Raw genomic sequence first — 23,425 nt, 5'->3', positions numbered from 1 at the left:
ACTACAAAGTGGCAGTATTTCACATCCTGACCGGAATTAACCTGCATTGTTAAATTACTGTATTACAACACCCACTTAATTTTACAATAAACTTAAGTCTTACCTTCTTTAACTTAAATCACATAGGAGATGTATTAAACTTAGACTCTTCTCTTAGACTATAAGTCCCCCTTTTAACAAACTTGAAAAGTAATACTAGAACAATAGCAAGCCATTTTAAAATCGGCTTTTTTCTTTTTACCTTATTTACCAGTAGTCTTAACTTAGGCTCTAACAATACTAAACATTGGCCTATGACTTATACTTACAGAGTTACACAGCACAAAGTCCAATGTTTCTCCTCGGATACTCAAACTTCTGCTTTGCTAAAGGCTTGGTCAAGATATCTGCCTTCATATTATCTGTAGGACAGTATTGCAGTTGAATTTGTCCATTCTGCACACATTCACGAATGTAGTGGTACCGAATGTGTATGTGCTTTGTTCTTGAATGGTCAACTGGATTCTTGGTTGTCTTCCAGAATCACTGTTGATGTAACGTCCATTCCGAGATCACTGAGTAGTCGTGTAAGCCAGGTACATTTTTGTGCTGCCTGGCTGAGAGTGACGTATTCTGCTTCAACTGTTGACAGTGCGACTGTGTTCTGTTTCTTGCTGAGCCAGCTTACTGCTCCTCCATTCAATAGGAAGACATTCCCGGTTGTAGAACGACGATCATCCTGCTCTCCTGCCCAGTCAGCGTCTGAAAAACCGACTAAAGTTCCAGACTCTGACCTCTGGTACTTGAGAGCGAGGTTTGTGGTATCTTTCAGGTAGCGAAGAATCCTCTTCACAGCAGTCATGTGTGCAGTGTTTGGTTCTGCGTTGACCTTTGACACAGCACTCACTTCTTGTGCAATGTCTGGCCTGGTGGCCATTGCTGGGTATCAGATCATCGCCATAAACAGCTAATATCTCTAGCCCCTGTCGAGCTCTCACGAACACACAGGGGTCTGATGTGCTCTGATTTAAACCAAGCTCTTTCATGAACTCTGTGAAAGTCTTACTCCAGCAGCGAGGTGACTGCTTAAAAGGCGTAGATTGACGTTTTCAGCTTGCACACCAAGTGCTCTTGGCCTGGTTTGACGTACCCGTCTGGTTGCTCCATGTAGATTTTCTCCTCTAGATGTCCATTGAGAAATGCAGTAACGACATCGATCTGGTGTACATGCATGTTATTCTGAACAGCAAAGGACAGCAATGTAAGCATTGAGCTGAATCGTACAGGTGAGAACGTTTCATCGTAGTCAGCGCCATACCTCTGTGAGTAACCCTTGGCAACAAATCTGCACTTGTATCTCTCCACTTCTCCATCACTATGGTGCTTGACTTTGAACACCTATCTCGAACCTATTGGCTTTCTGTCTTTTGGCAAGTCCTAAGTATAATCTTTGAGCTCTAAATCAGCTGCTTCCTTCCTTTCCTTAGCATTAGAGCTCATCATTGCTTCCTTCAGCGTACTTGGCTCATTTACACTACAGACATTTGCATAATGTTCGACAGTTACTACCGTTTTTCTTCCCATGTATAATGCGCCCCCATGTATAATACGCACCCTAAAAATGGCATGTCTCCCCCTCTCTGCGTAGCGTCCTGTACTTTGCGCTATACTTACTGTCTGCTGTATGCACACTGGCTCAGTTTTGCTCCTCTTATTTATTGTGTTATTTGTTTATTATTTATTCATCACTCATATTATTTATTTATTATCTATTACCGTAATTTTTAGGCCATTTTCTTTGTGACGATCGAGTACATGGAGAAGTCGGGTTTCATGTTGTTCGAGTATTTCTGAGAACACTATGAGGTCATCTAGAAAGACGAAGACTTATTTTAGGTTGATGTCACCCATACATTTCTCCATCAGCCTTTGGAATGTGCTGGGCGCGTTTGTAACACCATGAGGCATCCTATTAAATTCAGAAAATCCCATCGGGCATGTAAAGGCTGGCTTGTGCTTGTCCGTCTCATCGACTTCGATTTGGTAGTATCCGCTCTTGAGATCAAGGACCGAGAACCATTTCGATCCTGTGAGTGCAGAAAAGGTTTCTTCCAAATTAGGAAGTGCATAGGCGTATTTGATCGTGTTTAAATTCAGCTTCCAGTAATCGACACAAAGTCTTACATCCCCGTTTTTCTTCCTTACCGCAAGTATTGGCGAGGAAAACGGTGATTCAGACTCACGGATTATTCCTGTTTCCATCAGCTCTTGCAAATGCTGACGTTCTGCATCGATGTCTTGTGGTCATATTGGTCGGGGTCTGTGTTTAAAAGGAGTTTCGTCTCTTAGTTTGATTTGGTGCTTGACTTTGTTAGTGCAACCGAAATCTGTGTCATGTAGGGCAGTGGTCCCCGACCACCGGGCCACGGACCGCTACCGCACCGTGGGTCACTTGGTACCGGGCCGCCAAGCCGCACCGAATATATATATTTTTTTATCGGCGATCAATTAATTCAGGTCAAGACACTCGTCCCGGTCAAGTGACATGTTTCCCCAGTCGAGCACGCAAAGCTAATATGTGGCGACAGGCTAACTAACCAGGCAATGAAGCATTCAAAACTGCTTCAACACATGAAGACCAAGCATCCTGCAATAAAAGACAAACCTTAATCACTTCGGGTGTCATTGTCTCAGATTGCGTCTAGATGGGACCGGCTCGTTTCTGAGAAACAAACTCAGTGCTCCCACTAATTCCACGTAATGGTGAGTTCTATTTTTGTCATTTTTACTTGTTTTTATGTCAGTCGTATAATGTTATTTCATTGTATTTATATATTTATTATAAATGTATTTATATATTTATTATAAATGTATTATTTATTTATTTATTTATATAAAGGTTTTATTTATTTATATAAATACCGGTCCGCGAAAATATTTGACATGTCACCGGTCCGTGGCGCAAAAAAGGTTGGGGACCACTGATGTAGGGCAAATACTTCTGGCATAGCACTCAGCTTCTGTATGATTCGCTCCTTCCATTCAGCAGAAATTGGAGAATCACATTTAGATTTAGCTCTGTGGACTTCAAGTTAGATTTCTGCTTGGTTTGCATCACTTCTTGCACAGCATGCATTTCTGCAATTACACTTTTTGCAGGAATACTTAAGTCATGTTCACTTTCATTCCTTACGACACCAATTTTCTTTTTCTTGGTATGGCGCCGTGAGTGGCTGCCTCCCAGCAGTGTTCTCTCTTTTCTTCTTTATTTCCTTCTTTTCTCCTTTTTCTTTCTGTCTTTTTGTCGCAGACGCAGAAGGTGTCAGTCAGCTTCACCGGCTACTACTCCTTCTCTGTTCAAGGCTTTGGAGTAGAGATGCACCGATCCGATATCTGGATCGGATATCGGCCCCAATATCAACAAAATAGATGGATCGGGTATCGGCAAACGCAGCCGATCTGTGAGCCGATACTTTCCTTAATCTATTAGGACGCGTGCTACGTCATACGTCAGCAGCACGTGTGCCGCATGCCACGAGTTTTCTAAACAAACGCAAACATGGAGCGAACGTTCGCTTCTCTTCCCCGGGTTGCTAAGCGGACGTCAAACCATGCGCGTTCGCTTCTCTTCGGGTTGCTAATGGGACGTCAAAGGCTGCGTGTTCGCTTCTCTCCCGAATGGGGGGGGGGGGGGAGGCTAATCGGATGTCAAACGCTGCGTGTTCGCTTTTCTTCCGGGGGGGTGTTAATGGGACGTTAAACGCTTTGTGTGGCGGGCTCCATCTAGTGTGGAAACTGAGAAGCTGAGCTCAAGCTTCTTGTGCGGGCCATATTCAATTATGTTTTCAGAATTCGCTGCGGGCCAATAAAAACTGGACCGTTAGTTTGGACACCCCTAATTTAGAGCAAAGAACTGTGTAGTCTGCCTGATGCCATTGCCTTTGGTCTTTTCTGTTCCACATGTAGAGTTATGTAGCTTGTTAAATCAACCATAATATCGGATCGGTATCGGGTATCGACCGATACGCAAAGTCACGGCATCGGTATCGAAACTGAAAAAGGCGGATCGGTGCATCTCTACTTTGGAGAGCGCTGTTTGCAAACGATGGAGATTTGTGAAGGCTTTTCACCTGGGTCTTGAAATGTGTTGAGAAATCTGGCAAAGAGCTCATCGCCGTCTTCCACTGTGCCAAAAGCTGAGTTCAGCAGTTCAAGATAGGCAGATGGTAAGGCATTAGGCCCAAGAGGTTTCACCAAATTTGCAGCAGGTGATACAAGACTGTCTAAGGTCTTCCGTGAATGATGCAAATCAGATAAATCAGCATCTTGCAGCATTCTTGTAATTCGCGCGCTGAGCTTTCAGATGTAGTTTTGCGCTAAAGCCACCCACAAACCTTCCCCTGGAATCCTTCCATTAAAATGAGTCGCCCAAGGCAAAGCAAGGTGGACACAGTGCCGAGCGTTTAAAAGAGAGTGGCCAATTTGGCTCGACGTACGCGACGTGACGTTCAGCCACATGAACGTCAACATCAACCCGTCACAGATCGAGGTAAACGGACCAACACCTCTGATCTCGCCTAAGAATTGCCACAACAAATTTTACTCCAGACTATGACGCACTAGCTAACTTTAACAAAAAAGACAGCGGTGTTTACAAGCCTACTGGAACCTACAGAAGGATTATAAGGAAGGAACACAAGAACTTTAAGAGACTGCTCATATGTGTCAGACAGATTCTGCTCTGACAACTGAGCTGAACTTTTATCTGTTAAGAAAGTTAATGTTCCATGGCTTTTTTTTCTATGAAGAACCCAGAGAGAGTTATTAAGTTATTATTTATTTCCTGTTTTTTCTGTGAAGAACTCAGAGAGGGTTATTTAGTTATTATTTATTTCATTAATAGTGTTATTATTTGTTTCCTGACTTTTTCTGTAAAGAACCTGGAAAGGGTTATTAAATAACCGTTATTTGGTTACGTGTGGCTTTCTGGGAAACAATAAATTTTTTAAGCTCCCCTACGATCGTCACACTTTTTCTGTTACAAACTGACACCGGCCCCCCCATCAGAGAAGGGAAGAGTTATGTGGCCCTCACAGGAAAAAGTTTGGGGACCCCTGAAGTAAGCAATCCTGCAAAGCCACTCAAGCCACACCCGGTGCCAGACCGACCTTATCAGAATGTGGGTGCTGATCTTTTTGGAGGCAAGGACTACATGGTGGTCAGACAACCAGTCCCTGTACCCAGAGGTCTGTAGATTGCATACTACGACTGCAGAAGGTGTGATTACATCCATGAAAGCGATATTTGCAAGACACGGCGTGCACACTGTTGTGACTGAAGTTGTGACAGACAATGGACCACAATTTGCCAACATGAAGTTCAGACAATTTGCAGAGGCTTGGGACTTTGTTCACACAACATCAAGTCCTCATTATACACAGTCCAACAGCCTGGTGGAAAAGTCAGTCCAAATTGTGAAGAGACTGATGAGCAAGGCATGTGACAGTGAAACTGACTTCTTCCAGAGCATGCTAGTAGACCGCACAACACCGCTTGAGTGTGGTGTGTCGCCAGCGCAGCTATTTATGGGACGACGACTGAGATCAAATCTTCCCATTCAGGATGACTTGCTTAAGACGAAGGAGGGAAACAGCATGAAGAAGTTCAAGGGGCAGCAAAAAGCAAAGCAGAAGTTCTATTATGATAGAGGAACAAGGAAACTACCTGAACTGCATGCTGGAGACCAAGTGAGGTTTAGAGACAAAACAAACACATGGACGGTAAAAGCAAACGTGCTAAGTGAACTTCACAACCAGTGAAGTATACCATTCAAACAGAAGATGGAGCAATTCTGAGACGAAATTGCAGAGATCTTCTAAAAGAAACTGCAACTGGAGAACAGAGATCTGAGGCAGCTGGACAAGCTCAAAACTCCATCACATGAGTTACCTAACCATGCACAAGAACTAGCATTCAGAAGATCTTCAAGAAGACTCAAGCCACCTGAGAGACTCATTAAACAGATTTAAATGTTTACATGTTAGATTTACATTGATGACATATTTTTAAGTACAGTTGTATATGTGTGTGATACAGACCGGTGTTATTGTAAACTCATTCTGTTGACTATAAGGTATCTGAGTTGATTTTAACGAGTTAAGAGAATAATTACAGTAATTTTCAGACTATAAATCACGTTTTTTTCAGTTTGGGTGGGGGGGGAGACTTATAATAAGGAGCGACGTAGATGTGAATTTTTTCATAACCCCCCCCAAAAAAAGTGAAACCGCGATAAACAAACCGCGGTGTAGCGAGGGATTACTGTAATTTGAATTTTAAGTGACGTCAGCAGCGCGGCGGTTGTTGACAAAAAGGTCAAAGATTGATCACGGGATGACGAAGATGATGAAGGGCCCCACGTACTACCGGCATCATTAGCGGCTTTGTTTGTAAGTGACACGGAGGACGAAACGTTTGAAGGATTTAAGGATTTGGAGTGACACAGAAGGTTTGAAGAACTATTATGGCATTTACGCACCACTGGTCCTACTCTACGGAGCTCTCTTTCACCTCCGTGGATAGAAGTCAGGGGTCGGCGCTCGGCCGGGTGGCTGTCCGGGGACGGTGGATGGGGCTCGGTCATGGCTTTTACGCACGCCACACGCCTGGAAGTTTGTTTTGTTAAATAAAGAGCAGTTTCCCAAACCCACGTCTTTCCACTCGCGGCATTGTTGACGGAGGACGAGGAATTTGATCGATGGATTTAATGATTTAGAGTGCACAGATGGTTTGATAATATTATTGCTTATATAATAGTTATTTGACATCTAATTTATATATTGTTATAAAGGCCTGTGGAATATTTTGAAGATGTAATGAGCAAATGGAGATCTGCTTATCATTGTGGATGTGAATGTAACATGTACCTCCGGACAGCAGGGGACGCTTGAATAATGAGAAAATGAACAGGACGAGTGAGACGTAAATGTTCCGGGCTGTAAACTGTATGTGATGAAGCGTGTTGAAAGAAAGTAAAAGTTCTTCTTCCTCAATATACGGTTTGGTTATTAAGAACCCACAATGAAAAAACAACACACCCAGTACTTATTGTTAACATGTTAAACACGCACGCACGCGCAAACACGCACGCACGCGCACACACACACACACGCGCGCACACACACACGGGTCTGGTACCAACAGCCGCCCGCTACGGCAAAATCACTACTTTGAAAATGTTTATTTTAAATTTGACATACCTAAGAGAATATTGCTGTTAACAATCGTACCAAATATGAAGGATTTACCAAATAAATTGGAAAGTGAATTGAAGCTTCAGCATAGAAAATTACGGCGAAGAGCAGTTCAGCGCTATATCGCTACAATTCAGTACAGTTATTCTCAGCGCACTGAATCGATCACTAAATTGCAATCTTCCCACGATTTCAGCAATTATTTTAAAATATTAATTGCGTATCTGTATTCCCTTTCCAGGGGTCCTGAAGTGACTGCTTACAAGTGGAACATTCCGGACCATCGAAAGGCATGAACGGCGCAGAACGAACAAAAAATATTTTTGAATTACCTGAAACATGGAAAAGTCCTCACAATTTAACGTTCCGCCAGGCGCCGCCATCGTTGACCGAGCGGTCCTCTCTCACAAAGGACTTTAACACAAAGCCTTTATAGCGTTCGTTTTTTTTTTCTGACTTTATGTTTCTAGAAGGAAATATTTGAATTAAAATATTTTTATTTTGCTATCACTAGAAAAAGTAATGAAATTGTAATCGTATTTAATCGGACATTGTGTATTTTTGCAAACAGGCGAAAACTACAGGCAACAAGTATGAAAATATGGTCCTTTGTAGCTCACGGAAAGGAGGTTACTCGACATTTAGTGGGAACAACAGACACTAGCAATATGAATTTCGTCAGATACAGACTCTCATTCTCAAACCTTTCGGGTTCGTATGTATTTCTTTCTTTTTTTTTCATCGATATTATTGACTAGTAAATTTTGTAACTTCCCGGTTGAGTAATGCGCGTAAGTAACGCGTCTTATATTTTAGTCATTTGTTTGGTTTAACAGTATGTTGACAACTTTGTTAAGAAGTGATATGAAGCGACATATTATAAGGGTTGACTAAATGATTCATTTGACAGTTTTCATGTATTTATTTAACAGGAATTATGTATATGGATGTGTGATCAAAACATAAAAGTAATAGGGTTTATATTCAATGAGCGATTTTATTTGGTGTAATTAACAAATAGTTCAGGGTGTAAGTGGCCCGATCAAGATTTTTTGGCTCCCAATCCGATTTTTTAAAAGTGTGCTTTTTCGATTTCCGCGAGGTCATGTCCAATCGTTGTTGTTCTTGCGCCGGTGTTGCAGGAGCGCGCACGCCTTATTTGGAAAACGAAAAACCGATGTCGTACGGCGTCGTACGGCGTCAGCGCTACGTTGTTTTCAATAAAAACATGAAGAACTCACGTTTGCGTCAGTCAATTTGAATTTTTATAAGGGATTATTCTCATTTGATGTCTTTAAATTCATCCGCGGTTTGCCATTGAAGCGGGGTGCGTTCAAAGACCAGTCGTACAGACGGAATACTCATTCATTCGCCAAAAAGCAACAATATAATTACGTGAGCTCTTTGCATAAACCTCGAGAGGGAACCTGTTCAAAATTTCCACACAACCTGAAAGGACCCCCAGGAAGACAGAAAAAAAACAGCTGGAGTCCAGCACTCACGGTTCTCAAAATAAGGGGGGGGGGACATATTCTCACGGGGCAGCTGTGAGGATTTGTTCCCCCCCTGTAATTTGGCCTAGGAATGAGGGAACCTGTTCAAATTTTCCACACAACCTCAGGGCTCGAAACTAACGATTGCCCGATTGCCCGGGGCAAGTAGCGATGGCAGACGGGCAAGTAGAATTTTTCCTCACTTGCCCGAACTTGCCCTGCCATAATACCATGTTTTCAAGCTGTAAAAAGACGATTTTGTGCATAATTTCTCGCAACTTCTGCCGCTTCTGGTCCGACATTTTGTTTTCTAGGGAGCGGTTAGTTTCTCGTGTAAGTCTGCAATACATTGATAACGGCAAAGCGCTTCGTAATTAAATGCATGCTCCCTCACCTGTCCCTGGCTCTTCTGCGCCTGCGCACCAGCAGAGCTTGTTTCCGTGTCGGGCAAGTAAAAATCCACTCCAAAAAAATTCGGGCAAGTAAAATTTTGTTTCGGGCAAGTAAAATTTTCTCTAACTTGCCCGAGGGCAACTTGGGCAAAAAATAAGCTTCGAGCCCTGAACCTGAAAGGACCCCCAGGAAGACAGAAAAAAAAACAGCTGGAGTCCAGCACTCACCGTTCTCAAAATAAGGGGGGGGAACATATTCTCACGGGGCAGCTGTGAGGATTTGTTCCCCCCCTGTAATTTGGCCTAGGAATGAGGGAACCTGTTCAAATTTGGCACACAACCTGAAACGACCCCCAGGGAGACAGAAAAAAAACTGCTGGAGTCCAGCACTCACCGTTCTCAAAATAAGGGGGGGGGGACATATTCTCACGGGGCAGCTGTGAGGATGTGTTCCCCCCCTGTAATTTAGCCTAGGAATGAGGGAACCTGTTCAAATTTTCCACACAACCTGAAAGGACCCCCAGGAAGACAGAAAAAAAACAGCTGGAGTCCAGCACTCACCCTTCTCAAAATAAAAGGGGGGGAGGGGGTAAACATATCCTCACGGCTTGACATTTTTTATAGAGTTCTTGTTACAATTTTTATCCCTCCTCCCCACCATCTGTCACTTTGCTTGGGACAAAAGGAGCCGTCAGAACTGAAATTTCTTCTCAATTATTCATTCAAATCAATTCACTCAAATCATTCTTTTTATGAAAGATTTGATCAAAAAACGTGTGTGGCTTTTTCTTAAATGAACACGTTTGACATTGCTACAGTGTCAGCTTTTAATTATATTGCGCTGTCATGTTAAAGCAAATTAATAAATGCAACAATATTAATTTGCTTTGAAAATACCTGAGTAATAAAATAAAATGGATGGATGGATGAATGATGATCACAATTAAGTATAAAGTCTCCTTTGTAATATATACTCCTTGTAGCCTGTACCCAAAAAGAGGAGTTTCTTTGCATCGAGGTTTATGCAAAGAGCTCACGTAATTATATTGTTGCGTTTTGGTGAAGTGAATGAGTATTCCGCCTGTACGACTGGTCTTTGAATGCCCCCCGCTTCAATGGCAGAACGCGGATGAATTTAAAGACACCAGATGAGAATAATCCTTTATAAAAATTAAAATTGACTGACGCAAACGTGAGTTCTTCATGTTTTTATTGAAAACAACGTAGTGCTGACGCCGTACGACGCCGTACGACATCGGTTTTTGCTTTCCAAAAAGGCGTGCGCGCTCCCGCGGCGGGGGGAACAAAATCTCACAGGGGAACCAAATAAAGCACAACACCTGTTTAGGAACAGTCAAAACGCGACTGCAGCTGTGCCCAGATCAGTAGGTTGCGTCCTCAGAAGGCAGGTTTTTCTACCGGTTTTCAGGTTACGTGACATAATTTCCAAAACTACTCGACGTACGTCACGTGAGACACAAACGCAGCCTTAAAACTGGCCTTTGTTTCCATGGCGACGGGCTTGTTTCTTATTACTTTTTAAAATATGTATTTAGGAACTCAGAACATGTGAACACAACTGCCCATAGGTGTCAAACACAGAGCCTAAGAAATAAAGCACTCAACTACAAGGTCTTGTGTTTTTTGTAATTTGTGGCTTGACCAACAATTAACACATAGAATAGAATAGGATCTTTATTTATCATTGTCATATGTACAACGAAATTTAAAATAAGGTAAAATTCTAAAAATATTTAGAATAAATATAGTGTCTGATTAATGCAGTGCTTCTCAAATAGTGGGGCGCGCCCCCCTTGGGGGGCGCAGTGCTATACCTGGGGGGGCGCGTGTTTCTTTTCACTCCATTGTAAGAAAATATATTTGTGATGGCGGCTTCGTAGCAGACTTTCATGACGCCCACATTGCTCCGCTCACTAAAACAGCAATGCATTCAACAGACTCAGTCGCCGAAGCTGTTGGAAACGAAGATGAATAATCTCTTGTACGCAAGTGATCAGTGTTTCCGGTGAAGCATTTACTTTGAAGCAGGACTCGGTCATTTTTGCCGGACTCGGACTCAGTGCTGATTTTGACCGAGTCCACCGAGTCCGATAATAAAAAAAAAGAGGCAAGACGCAGCCAGAGAGTGTCAGGTTACAGTCAGCGCGGTAGGAGTTGGAAGAAGCAGTAAAAACTCCACCAAACCCGTCGTAATGACCCGTAATATATGTTATATCCTTACTATTTTCCAGGTTCTTAGATAGCAAGAATAGATCGGACAACGACATGAATGATAACTGCTTTATTCCTTACTCACAGTGCGTTCACAGGGCGTACCACAACAAGACAGAATGCCCATCCCACTTCCGGGTTTTTTCTACTACGGAATTTGAGTTAGCCCAAAATACAACATCTCTTCCCCTCTTGCATGAATGCGACCGACATAGTCTTATGCACCTATAACTTGACATCTTCAAGATCTATCAATAATTACCATTAAACAATTATCATATATGGTCCAGAAAATTATGACAATAATATTCCCATGAAACCTTAACTTTGGGTAAAGATGGACTACCTCGGTGACTACCTTGGTGAAGTGAATGAGTATTCCGCCTGTACGACTGGTCTTTGAATGCCCCCCGCTTCAATGGCAGAACGCGGATGGCATCAAATGAGAATAATTCTTTAGAAAAATTAAAATTGATTGACGTATCTGAGTATCTGTTTATTGTATTCGTTTATATGTTTAATAAAGACAAAGCCATCACAAAACTGTTGTAATTATTTAGATTTTGATCTAAATTAGCCTTGAATAAAGACAAAGCAGTCACATGAATTAACAGAAAAAATGGACAGCCGGACTCTGACTCATGGTCAAGAGGCCGGACTCGGACTCATGGTCAAGAGGCCGAACTCTGACTCGGTGCAAAAATCCGACCCGAGTCCACAGCCCTGCTTTGAAGTTCCAGACACAAGTGGTGTGTCGTCCCTAGAACAATCAGGGCAGGGCGTCTTCAGGGGGCGGAAGTATTAAACGTCGAGAAGAGGGTAGGAAAGCGTAGAAAAAGAGAAAGGCATAATGAAGGCTTCGAAGGTCACATTTTCAAAGCCTTAACTCACAACCCGTCTCCATAAAAACTAGGCCAAATTTGAGGGCTGGTTGTTGCAGGTTGTGTGAATTTGGACACCAGCGCTGCTGTCTTGTCGCGCCGGAAATGACACCACGTTAGAGATGCACCGATCCGACTTTTTCAGTTTCGATACCGATACCGATGCTGTGACTTTGCGTATCGGTCGATACCCGATACCGATCCGATATTATGGTTGACTTAACAAGCTACATAACTCTACATGTGGAACAGAAAAGACCAAAGGCAATGGCATCAGGCAGACTACACAGTTCTTTGCTCTAAATTAGGGGTGTCCAAACTAACGGTCCAGTTTTTATTGGCCCGCAGCAAATTCTGAAAACATAATTGAATATTGCCCGCACAAGAAGTAGGGATGCACTGAAATAAAAATTCTTGGCCGAAACCGAAAACCAAAAATGAGGAAACCAAGAAATGTCAGTTATTAGAACCACAGCATTTATGGCTACATGTGTACTAACCACACTAAAATCAAGGCATTGCAATAAACCAGTTACAAAAGTATGAAAGTATTTATTTAGTACTGACAGTAAAACAATGCACAATATAAATTAAAATTCAAAAATAAAATAAAATGTTTAACTTGACCCAACTCATGTGTACATTAAATAATAATTTACAGGCTTATAACTGACTGGCCTGCTGAAAGACTGTAAAATTAAATATGTTCTCTTATAAAAACACAAAGAGAACTTTCTTGCCTTTTCAAAAACGTCCCCCACAGACGGAGTGGGCGTGCTCGGTGTCAGTTTCCTTTTTTGTGTCGCCTTCTTCTCATATTCAGAATGGCGATCGGGATGTTTGGATTTCAGGTGATGAATTAAACCCGACGTGGAGAAACGTTTTGCAGATGCACCCCTTTCAGCATTGCATGTTTTGCAAATCGCTATCCGTGGGTCTTTCTCTGAGATAGTGAAATCAGTCCACACCGCAGACTTATCCCGTTTTCCGCGTGCTGGCTGTGCTGTTTGCTCACGTCATCACAAGTTTCGGTGATTTAGGTCTTTCGGCCAAAAACCGAAAATGCACTTTTGGGTCATTTTCGGCCAAAAATTTTCGGTGGCCAAATTTTCGGTGCATCCCTAACAAGAAGCTTGAGCTCAGCTTCTCAGTTTCCACACTAGATGGAGCCCGCCACACAAAGCGTTTAACGTCCCATTAACAGAGAAGCGAACACGCAGCGTTTGACATCCGATTAGCCGCCCCCCCCCCATTCGCGAGAGAAGCGAACGCGCAGCCTTTGACGTCCCATTAGCAACCCGAAGAGAAGCGAACGCGCAGGGTTTGACGTCCGCTTAGCAACCCGGGGAAGAGAAGCGAACGTTCGCTCCATGTTTGCGTTTGTTTAGAAAACTCTCGTGGCATGCGCCACACGTGCTGCTGACGTATGACGTAGCCCGCGTCCTAATAGATTAAGGAAAGTATCGGCTCACAGATCGGCTGCATTTTCCGATACCTGATCCATCTATTTTGTTGATATCGGGGCCGATATCCGATCCAGATATCGGATCGGTGCATCTCTACACCACGTCGTCGCCATATTGTGCGTTGAAAGATGCTGCATATTATTTTGTACAGTATAGTCCGTCTGTCAAAATTTGCCACAGCTTAAGCAGTCCACAGAGACGGAGCTGGCCACGAAGGACCCAGCCTTTGAACCGGCCTTGGAGGACGCAGCCTGCAAATTTGGAAACAGCTTGCATGATCTTAGCTGCGAACAAACAAATGAAAAACCTTTATAATGATGCGCGTTTGTTAAAATATAATAGAATCAGAATCAGCTTTATTGGCCAAGTTTGTGCATGCAAAACAAGGAGTGTGCCTCCGGTTAATCTCGATCTCTGTACAACATTTAAGTGACTAACAACATTCAGGTGACTAAAAACATTTAAGTGGCAAGAACAGGATATTTTTGCCCAGTGATGCCTGTGAGACTCTACGAGTGGTGTGAGTTTATCAGAGCGACAGCCTGGGGAAAGAAACTGTGTCTGCTGGTTTTGGCATACAGCGCTCTGTAACGCCGTCCGGAGGGGAGTCGTTGGAACAGACTGTGACCTCAGTGAGAAGTCAAAGTCAGCTTTATTGTCAATCTCTCCATATGTCACAACACACAAAGAGACCGAAATTACGTTTTTCTCTATCCCACGGTGACGAGACACATAACACGATAGACATACAAGTATGCGACACAATATAAAAACAAGAAGGCAAAAATTCAAACAATCAATAGTAAGAGTGATGAATAAATAATAAATAAACAGATAACACAATAAATAAGAGGAGCAAAACGGAGCCAGCAAGCATAGCGCAAAAGTAAAAAACATCATAAACAAAAAGGCACAAACAATAAATAATAAGAGTAATAATAAATAAACAGATAACACAACAAATAAGAGCCAGTGTGCATACAGACAGTACAGACAGTAAAAGTACAGGACGCTACGCAGAACGGGGGAGCGAGTTCAGCCTGGAGTATGAAGCTGTTTGAGAGTCTGGTGGTGCGGGAGCGCAGGCTTCTGTACCTCTTCCCAGAGGGCAGAAGCTCGAACAAAGAGTGAGCGGGGTGACTCACATCACTCACAATCGTGGTCGCCTTGCGGGTGTAGAGATGTTATGTGAACGTTTCCTGCTCCTGGACAGGTACAATTCTTGGATAGATGAGAGGTTGGTCCCTATTATCTTTCCCGCAGTCCTGATTGTCCGTTGCAGTCTGTGCTTGTCTTGTTTGGTGGTCGGCCCAAACCAGACAGTGATGGAGGTGCAGACGATAGACTGAATGATGGCAGTGTAGAAGGTCTTCAGCAGCTCCTGTGGCAGGTTGACCATCTTGAGCTATCTCAGAAAGTACAGCCTCTGCTGGGCCTTCTTCCGGACAGAGTCTATGTGGCCGGTCCATTTCAGGTCCCGAGAGATTGTGCATGCCAGGAACTTCAAGGTGTCTGTGGTGGGAATAGCATTACTGCAGATAGTGAGGGGTAGAAGTGGTGGAGGGTCTCTCCTGAAGTCCACTGTCATCTCCACGGTTTTGAGCCGGTTCAGCTCCAGGTGGTTTTGGCTGAACCAGTGGACCAGCCGCTCCACTTCCTGTCTGTACGCAGTCTCGTCACAGTCCCGAATCAGTCCTATGAGAGTGGTGTCGTCTGCAAACTTCAGGAGCTTCACAGAGGAGTCGCCTGAGGAGCAATCGTTGGTCTAGAGAGAGAAGAGCAGTGAGGAGAGGACACACCCTGGTGGCCCGGGTGTCGGATGTGATGGTCCAGCCTCACATGCTGTCTCCTGTTGGTCAGGAAGCTGGTGATCCACTGATAGGTGGAGGTAGGCACCGCAAGCTGGATGAGCTTCTGGTGGAGGATGCCGGGAGCAATGGTGTTGATCGCCGAGCTTAAGTCCACAAACAAAATGTCTAGGTGGCGAGGGATGTAGTGCAGTCCCATGTTGACTGCATCGTCCACCGACCGGTTTGCCCGGTAGGCAAACTTCAGGGTGTTGAGCAGTGGGCTCGTGATGTCCTTCAGGTGGCTCAACACTAGCCTCTCAAAGAATTTTATGACCACAGATGTCAGGGTGACATTCAAACCTGTGGTGGCGGGCTTCTTGGCCACCGGTACGATGATGGAGCTTTTGTAGCACAAGGGCACCTCACACAGCTCCAGGGAACGGTTGAAGATCCGTAAAAAAGTGAGTGCCAGTTGTTCAGCACAGACTTTCAGGCAGCAGGGAGACGCGCCGTCTGGGCCTGTTACCTTCCTGACCTTTTGTCTCCGGAACATCTAACACACCTCCTCTTCGTGGATCTGAAGTGCAGGAGGGGCTTCTGAAAAAGCGAGAGTAGGTGATAACGACGATGGAGGTGTGAACAGGGGGGTTGTAGGGGGAGGTGTGGATGTTGATTGTGATGCAGGAGGTCCTGTTGTGTGGGTCGACAAACTTGCAGTAAAACCTGTTTGCCTGTTTTGCAAGCCTTGGGTTTTCCACATTTGAAGCCCGTGATGCTCTGCAAGCCTTTCCACACAAAGTGAGCATATACATTTCATTGTTACTACTGTCCACTCTTGTGCCATTTGTCTGATCGTGGTTTGCTTCGTCTGCCCGCCGTTTGATTGACAGCTCCGGCGTGCTCCTTTAACTTTACCTCGCATCGTACGAGTAGCTGTTGCGCAGCGGCACAGCGACGAATGATCGCCAGCAAATGTATTTTGTTGTCTCGATCGGTGACATATGTTTGGTGTGTTGCCGAGAATACCGTTTTTTTCCTTGTACAATGCGCAAAATTTAACTAATTTATTGTCCTAAAATCTGGGGTGCGCATTATACATGGGTACAATTTTTTTTTTTTTTACTTTTTTTTTTTTTTAAAGAAAGTCATTGTACAACAAAACCAACAACAGGACTGACCGACAAAGACGTGGAACAAAAAGACAGGGTGACAATACCAAAGACAGGAACAGAAACCAAACAGACATCATGACATCATCCGACGGTGAGCAAGGGGCAGACAGGACTTAAATACAAAACATTACATTGATTGAGGTGACACAGGAAGAGAGGGGCGACGCGAACAGAAACTATGGCAACCTAGACACATAGCAAAACTGGGGACGAGACATGACAAATCTCCCTCGAAATAAAACTTGAAATCACCTTTCTTCTTGTTTATTGTCAATCGCGCATCGCATTCAGCCATCCTGCCCAACACACTTAGTCAGTAAAATTCATAATTGACGACACATCGTTTGATGCGATGGTGCAATCCTTGATAGTGTGTTATTGTCAAATATTGTTTGTTTTTTAATCTCCATCGCGGACCAGACGTCATACGGAGGCAGTATGACTGCGCATGCGCACTATGGATCCGATGCGCAGAACGGATGCGCAAGACACGTCAGCTATATAAAGAGCGAGAGTTGTTTTCTTCCTATTAGTTTCAATTCACAGTTTAATTAGCAGTTTCAATCAGCAAATAACAAAATGCGTATTATAGGTAATATTTTATTTCACAACTTTTTGCCTTGTTCCTTTCGTTTCTGCTGTTCACTTCAAACACGCTCCATACGACCGCAATGCTCTCGTATCAGACGCTTGCTCGATCACCTGCTCGTTTGCTGTCTGTCACAATGTACCCTACACAAATCCGAAACATTTGTTGCGGCTCCGAGTCACGACGAGGGGCAAGTTTTGGTTTCCAAGGTTTTTTTTATTCCTCTTCAACGTCTCTCCCATACAGAGCCGCCTTTTTCACGTCCGCACGCCTTTTTCAAATGTGCGCACTGAGCGCGGTGGTGCTTTTACGGGCAGTCGGAGAAATCAACGCCAACAAAAAAAATTACATCCAGCCTAGTTAAGACCATACCAAAGACTATAAAAATGGGACCCATTGCCTCCCTGCGTGTGTGACGATAATTGGGACTTAAAAAAAAAAAAAAAAAAAAAAATTGGGTGCCATTTTTAGGGTGCGTATTATACATGGGGGTGCATTATACACGGAAAAAAACGGTATTTCATTTACAGTTATTTATTTATTCATTTATTTATTTAGTAGGGGTGTAAATTGCGGGTTTTGTCACGATACAATATCATATCGATCAAAGAACTACGATACAATATTTGCCGATATCTTAAAGCCTGCTGCGATTCATTCACGATATATCGCGATATAGTGCTCTCCGATCGATATATATTTTTTTAAAATAAAAAATATAGAACAATATCCTGATTTATAACAATTCATACGCAAAATCAACAAGGTACTGAAAACTCTTTATTTAGGAAATTACAAGAGTATTGTAGTATACAAAGTGCTTATTTTAACACTGAACTTTGATGTCGTGTTTTTTCTTTAAATGTGCGGCGAGATTTGTGCTCCCTGAATATTCGATCACCGCATGGCAGGATTTAGAAACTGCACGTGTTCGTTGAGCCATCTTTTCTTTGGAATCCCAAGTGCTTCCAAACGAATGACTTGAAGCCTAAAGGGGAGCAAATTTCCTCGTCTTTTTGGACACTAGCCATAGCACCAGCCCAGGAGCCGCGTACTAGTTGTCGACACCCCTTTCACGTACCTGCTCTGCTCACAACACAACAACGCCGCGCGCACTGCTCCCGGAAAGAGGAAGCAAGCAACAATGAACTGGATTTCAAAATAAAGTCGCGTCTAATGTCCGAGGTCAAACACGGCGATATAAATCGATGTTTACGCTTAGCATCGATGCCAATAAATCGTAGAGCATTATATCGATTAATCAATATGTATCCATGAATCCTTACACCCCTATTATTTAGCCAATAATTCCGTAAAGCATTAAGAACTGAACCACGTCTTCCCTCCTGTGTTCTGACCGACACCAGGGGGGGAAAAGAGCATAACCACCCGAGCCTCAGGCTCCCCAACAATAGCGGTAGCAGTTTGCAATATTTTATTGCAATGTTTTTCCTTAATCAGATTTGTTTCAAGACTACAGTTAGACTTCACTTAGATGGTTAATGCAGTTATTGCAATTTTGTTGTTTTATCACAGTAGATCGGTTCATTAACATTTTAAAATCCGGAAGCCATTCATTTACAAATGTGATTGCACTTTAGTTTACATATTTAAATGTTCAGATAGTAAGATGTGATACAGTTTTTGCATGATTTGAATAAGGCAAAATAACGTGCATTTTCTCTCAAATGTATTGTTACAAACAAATGTTTCAGATGTAATTTCTGTATAAAAATCAAATTTGGTGTTCAAAAAGTCTTTTTTCAAACTTGAGTCTTCAAAATGAGGGGGTCGTCTTATAATTGGGGTCGTCTTATATCCGGGCCAATACGGTAATTAAAAATACCGCAAAAAACATCACGTCAAAAATGCACATGAACACCCTCTCACGTCGTGATTTTCATTGTAGAACTGGAAAAAAAAAATTTGATACACGAGCTGCCGAGATGAGATTAACTTTGACCTTTCAACATGGCAAGGAGTACTGTCGTGAATGGTAAATATTGAATTGTTTTTACTATTAGTTAATTAATTTGTGGCCTTCATGGTGCTGAGGCATAAACATTTGTAATAGCATCACAATTTATACCGTTTTTTTCCGTGTATAGTGCGCAAAATTTAACGAATTTATTGTCCTAAAATCTGGGGTGCCCATTATACATGGGTACAAAAAAATTTTTAAATTTTTTTTTTTTAAATTTTATTTATTTATTTTTTTTCAGAAAACAAAACCAACAACAGGACTGACCGACAAAGTCGTGGAACAAAAAGACAGGGTGACATTACCAAAGACAGGAACAGAAAGCAAACAGACATCATGACAGTAACACATGCAATGATCCGACGGTGAGCGAGGGCCAGACAGGACTTAAATACAAAACACGTTACATCGATTGAGGTGACACAGGAAGAGAGGGGCGACGCGAACAGAAACTATGGCAACCTAGACACATAGCAAAACTGGGGACGAGACATGACAAATCTCCCCCGAAATAAAACTTGTAAGCACCTTTCTTCTTGTTTGTTGTCAATCGCGCATCGCATTCAGCCATCCTGTCCCAACACACTTAGTCAAAAAAATCCATAATTGACGACACATCGTTTGATGCGATGGTGCAATCCTTGATGGTGTGTTATTGTCAAATATTGTTTGTTTTTTAATCTCCATCGCGGACCGGACGTCATGCAGAAGCAGTATGACTGTGCATGCGCGGAAGCAGTATGACTGCGCATGCGCACTATGGGTCAGCTGCGCAGAACCGATGCGCAAGACATGTCAGCTATTTACTAATTAGCGAGAGTTCGGTTTAATTAGCAGTTTCATCAGAATGGATAAGAGAGCAAGTTATACTGTAGCATTTCGAAAGAAAGTCATTGAAGTGACAGAAGAATTAGGCAATAGGGCAGCTGCGCGCCAATTTGACGTCAATGAGTCAAACATAAGACTCTGGAGGAAGAAAAAAATCAATTTGATACAGCGAAGGCTTCAGCAATATAGTCCTCTTCTCTTCTTGACTGACAATGAATGTGATAGTTTAATACAATCAGCAAATAACAAAATCGTATTACAGGTCGGTCATATTTTATTTCACAACACTTTGCCTTGTTCCTTTCGTCTCTGCTGTTCACTTCAAACACGCTCCATACGAGCGCAATGCTCTCGTATCAGACAAGGCTTGCTCGATCACCTGCTCGTTTGCTGTCTGTCACAATGTACCCTACACAAATCTGAAACATTTGTTGCGGCTCCGAGTCACGACGAGGGGCAAGTTTGGTTTCCAAGGGTGTTTTTATTCCTCTTCAACGTCTCTCCCATACAGAGCTGCCTTTTTCACGTCCGCACGCCTCTTTCCCGCCTCTTTACGGGCAGTCGGAGAAATCAACGGCAACAAAAAAAATTACATTCAGCCTAGTTAAGACCATACCAAAGACTATAAAAATGGGACCCATTGCCTCCCTGCGTGTGTGACGATCATTGGGACTTAAAAAAAATAAAAATAATAATAATAATAATTTCATTAAAAAAATTCATAAATATTGGGTGCGTATTATACATGGGTACAGGCTTTTTTCCAGAATCAGCATGCCATTTTTAGGGTGCGTATTATACATGGGGGCGCACTATACGCGGAAAAAAACGGTACTTGTTGCCATGTTTAAAAACACATTATTCAGTTTTAAAAAACAGATGCTAGCAGTCTGTCACGGAGCAAGGCGACCAAATGCAGCTTGGACCAGGGTTTATTGAAGGAAAAGGGAGTTTGAAGGGAAGATTAGGGGGACAAACAAACAGGAATCGACAAACTAACAGAAACCGACCCAGAGCAACTGAAAAGAAGAGACAAGATTGTGAGTAGACACAGAAGGGGAGGAGCGAGTATTCAGAGACGCAGACAGAAACCATGACAACATAGACGCAAGGAAATGACCGGGAACGAGTCGTGACATAGTCAAGGATAATATTGTACCCTCCTGTAGGAAAGGACTACTGTGTGGTATGTGCTCCTATGCAATTCTATCTTCTTCCTGGAGGATGTCAAACGGGCACTTTTTATCGAAGTGCCTCCGGCTCCCCAGTAACGGGTTCGATAAGCCGGGGCGAAGGGACTCGTCCGTAGCTGACCACCCGAGTTAAATTAATTCTACCAGAATCAATCTAACTTCTATACGACGCCAACCCCTTTCAAGTCATCCGACGCGCAAGCCGAGTAACTCAATTAGAGACAAGTCGCCGGTATGACGGCGCCGTAATGATGGCTCCCTTCTGTTGTTTGATGCTGGTATTACGTTACGGGTATTTTTTAGATGCCTTTGTTAAGACCTCAAGGATTCGTTAATTCACTAGAGCGCCCTCGCCCTAGCTGAGCTCAAGATAACTACTTCGAACCAGATCTGACAATTCCTGATGTTAAGGATTAAAGCTGTCTTCACTTTAAAAAGAATTGAACGGATTTAAAGAATGACTATGATAGGGAAATAAAGACATTTTAAAGTTGTAATTACCGCATATAAAACCATGCTTGACATAGTTAATATGAAATAATCGATACTGAATTAAGGCTCAAGAAGAGATTTAATGAATAAGCAAGAAAAAGAATTGCAAGTCGAAAAAAAACAAAATAACAAGACTCACCCAGACAGAACAAGAGAGGGGACTAAAGGTCTAAAATCATATTTGGTTGAACAAGTCGAGTGATCGGCTCTCCTTTGTTCCAAAATCCGAATTCTGTTTAAAAAAGAGGAGAGGTCTGGCCATGAGGAGAAAGTAAAAGTGGCGACTTCCCCTTTTCTGCCCGGTGGCCTTCTCCCCTGCTTTCCTCAAAGCTTAAAAATTGACAAAGTCCAATTCGAAGACTCTGGAGATTCATTTTAGTAGATTTTGGTTCAATCTCAAAAAGAATGCAAAATCCATCTTCGTTCTTTTACTCCGGGCAGCGTCACGGCCATCGCCCTGACTAGGAAGAAGCGCGCCCGCTCTGTGTCCGGGCAACCTATTTATAGGCTTCTGGTATTACCTCATTGGAATGACATCATCCCGCACGTCAGGTGGCCTTCCTGGAAGTTTCTAGAAGTTTCTAGAATGTTCCTTAGCTGATGCCTGTCCAGGCCGGCTAGAAACCACTGGTTGTCTTGGCAACCTTGCTTCAAGCAGCAATCACCGGAAACAGATGTTTCCTGTTTTGCTCGCTCTTTACTTCTAGTATCAGCCCTTAAGTCTCCTCTCAACTTAATGCATTCAGGTATGGATGGAACACCAATGTTAAATACAGGTTGGACAAAACATTGCAACATGAATCACATATATCTTGTCTAATAAAGATCAATCTCAACACATAATGGTACTTAACACAATAATGGGTTCTTCCAACCTAAACACATATATTGATATTGCTCAAGCTGTTGCAACTTAAAATTATGGCATAGCAAATTCATATTCCAAAATTGTGCGTATCTACGTGTTTGAACAGGTCGTGTCCTCCCAATTGCTAACTATTTAATTGGTTAGATTTGTTCATTTCCATCAGGTCACCCCTATGTCAAGCTTTAACACCATCTCCTGGTGACATTTTGAACTACTACATGTTTTGGGATAGCCAATGTGCCTGGGCCAAATTCACTACCTAAGTTTACACCATCCCGTACCTCCATGTCACTTGACAAGGAGCAGATGAATTAAGAGGTCCAATACTGTTTTACCTAAATAACAGGTAAGGGTAAATTCTGGGTCTGCCATGTTTCACTTAACTACGACAACAAAAGCACTTGAACACAGTGCACTCGTAATTTCCGCTTCACCAGTGGAAATGATCATCTTTCCCATACCATGTGAAGACAACATTATTCTATAGTCCATTTTTCTGCACAGGTCCAAGGTGGAGACCTGTCACAGAAGCATGGAGCCTCAGAGGGATGTGCAATAAATCTCAAGGAGTCAAAACAGAGCCTCCAGCTGCAGCTCCAGCAGAAAGTAACGCGCGCACACATGCACTCACACTAACAAATCTGACATGCGGTCTCTTGACAGCTGCTCCTCATCTTGGCTTCAAGATCCCGGGCTACAAACCCTCAGAGTTGGACAAGAAGATGTTGCTGTGGTCAGGACGCTACAAGACAGTCGACCAGATCCCCAAGCTTGTTTCGTAAGTGAATTCATCCTGTTTGTTCTTGAGTAACAGGA

The 23,425-nt window shown here is 43.0% G+C and overlaps 2 protein-coding genes across 7 annotated transcripts in view; one reads left to right on the top strand and one right to left on the bottom strand.

The window, feature by feature from the left end:
• Positions 1–7,650, bottom strand: part of LOC133171426 (protein MIX23-like) — a 75,064-nt gene extending 67,414 nt beyond the window's left edge. For all 5 annotated transcript variants that reach the window (XR_009718782.1, XM_061304796.1, XM_061304797.1 and 2 more), the window contains exon 1: positions 7,565–7,650. Coding sequence is in view for 4 of the 5 variants with exons in the window: in XM_061304796.1 (XP_061160780.1) it covers positions 7,565–7,615 (51 nt within the window). In the remaining variant the exon portion in view is untranslated. The remainder of the gene's footprint in view (positions 1–7,564) is intronic.
• A 134-nt stretch (positions 7,651–7,784) lies between these two features.
• The window catches only part of LOC133171424 (protein FAM162B-like), a 69,534-nt gene continuing 53,893 nt past the window's right edge, over positions 7,785–23,425 (top strand). Inside the window, exons 1-3 of one of the 2 annotated variants that reach the window (XM_061304789.1) lie at positions 7,785–7,943; positions 23,114–23,215; positions 23,273–23,387. In XM_061304789.1, coding sequence (XP_061160773.1) covers positions 7,826–7,943; positions 23,114–23,215; positions 23,273–23,387 — 335 coding nt within the window. In that variant the 5' untranslated portion in view covers positions 7,785–7,825. Of the gene's footprint in view, positions 7,944–23,113; positions 23,216–23,272; positions 23,388–23,425 lie in introns of those variants that run through there. The other variant, XM_061304788.1, reaches the window with a different exon arrangement.

The sequence above is a fragment of the Syngnathus typhle genome, linkage group LG18, assembly GCF_033458585.1.
Source record: "Syngnathus typhle isolate RoL2023-S1 ecotype Sweden linkage group LG18, RoL_Styp_1.0, whole genome shotgun sequence".
Taxonomy (NCBI): domain Eukaryota; kingdom Metazoa; phylum Chordata; class Actinopteri; order Syngnathiformes; family Syngnathidae; genus Syngnathus; species Syngnathus typhle.
This window is presented reverse-complemented; position numbering and strand designations above follow the sequence as displayed.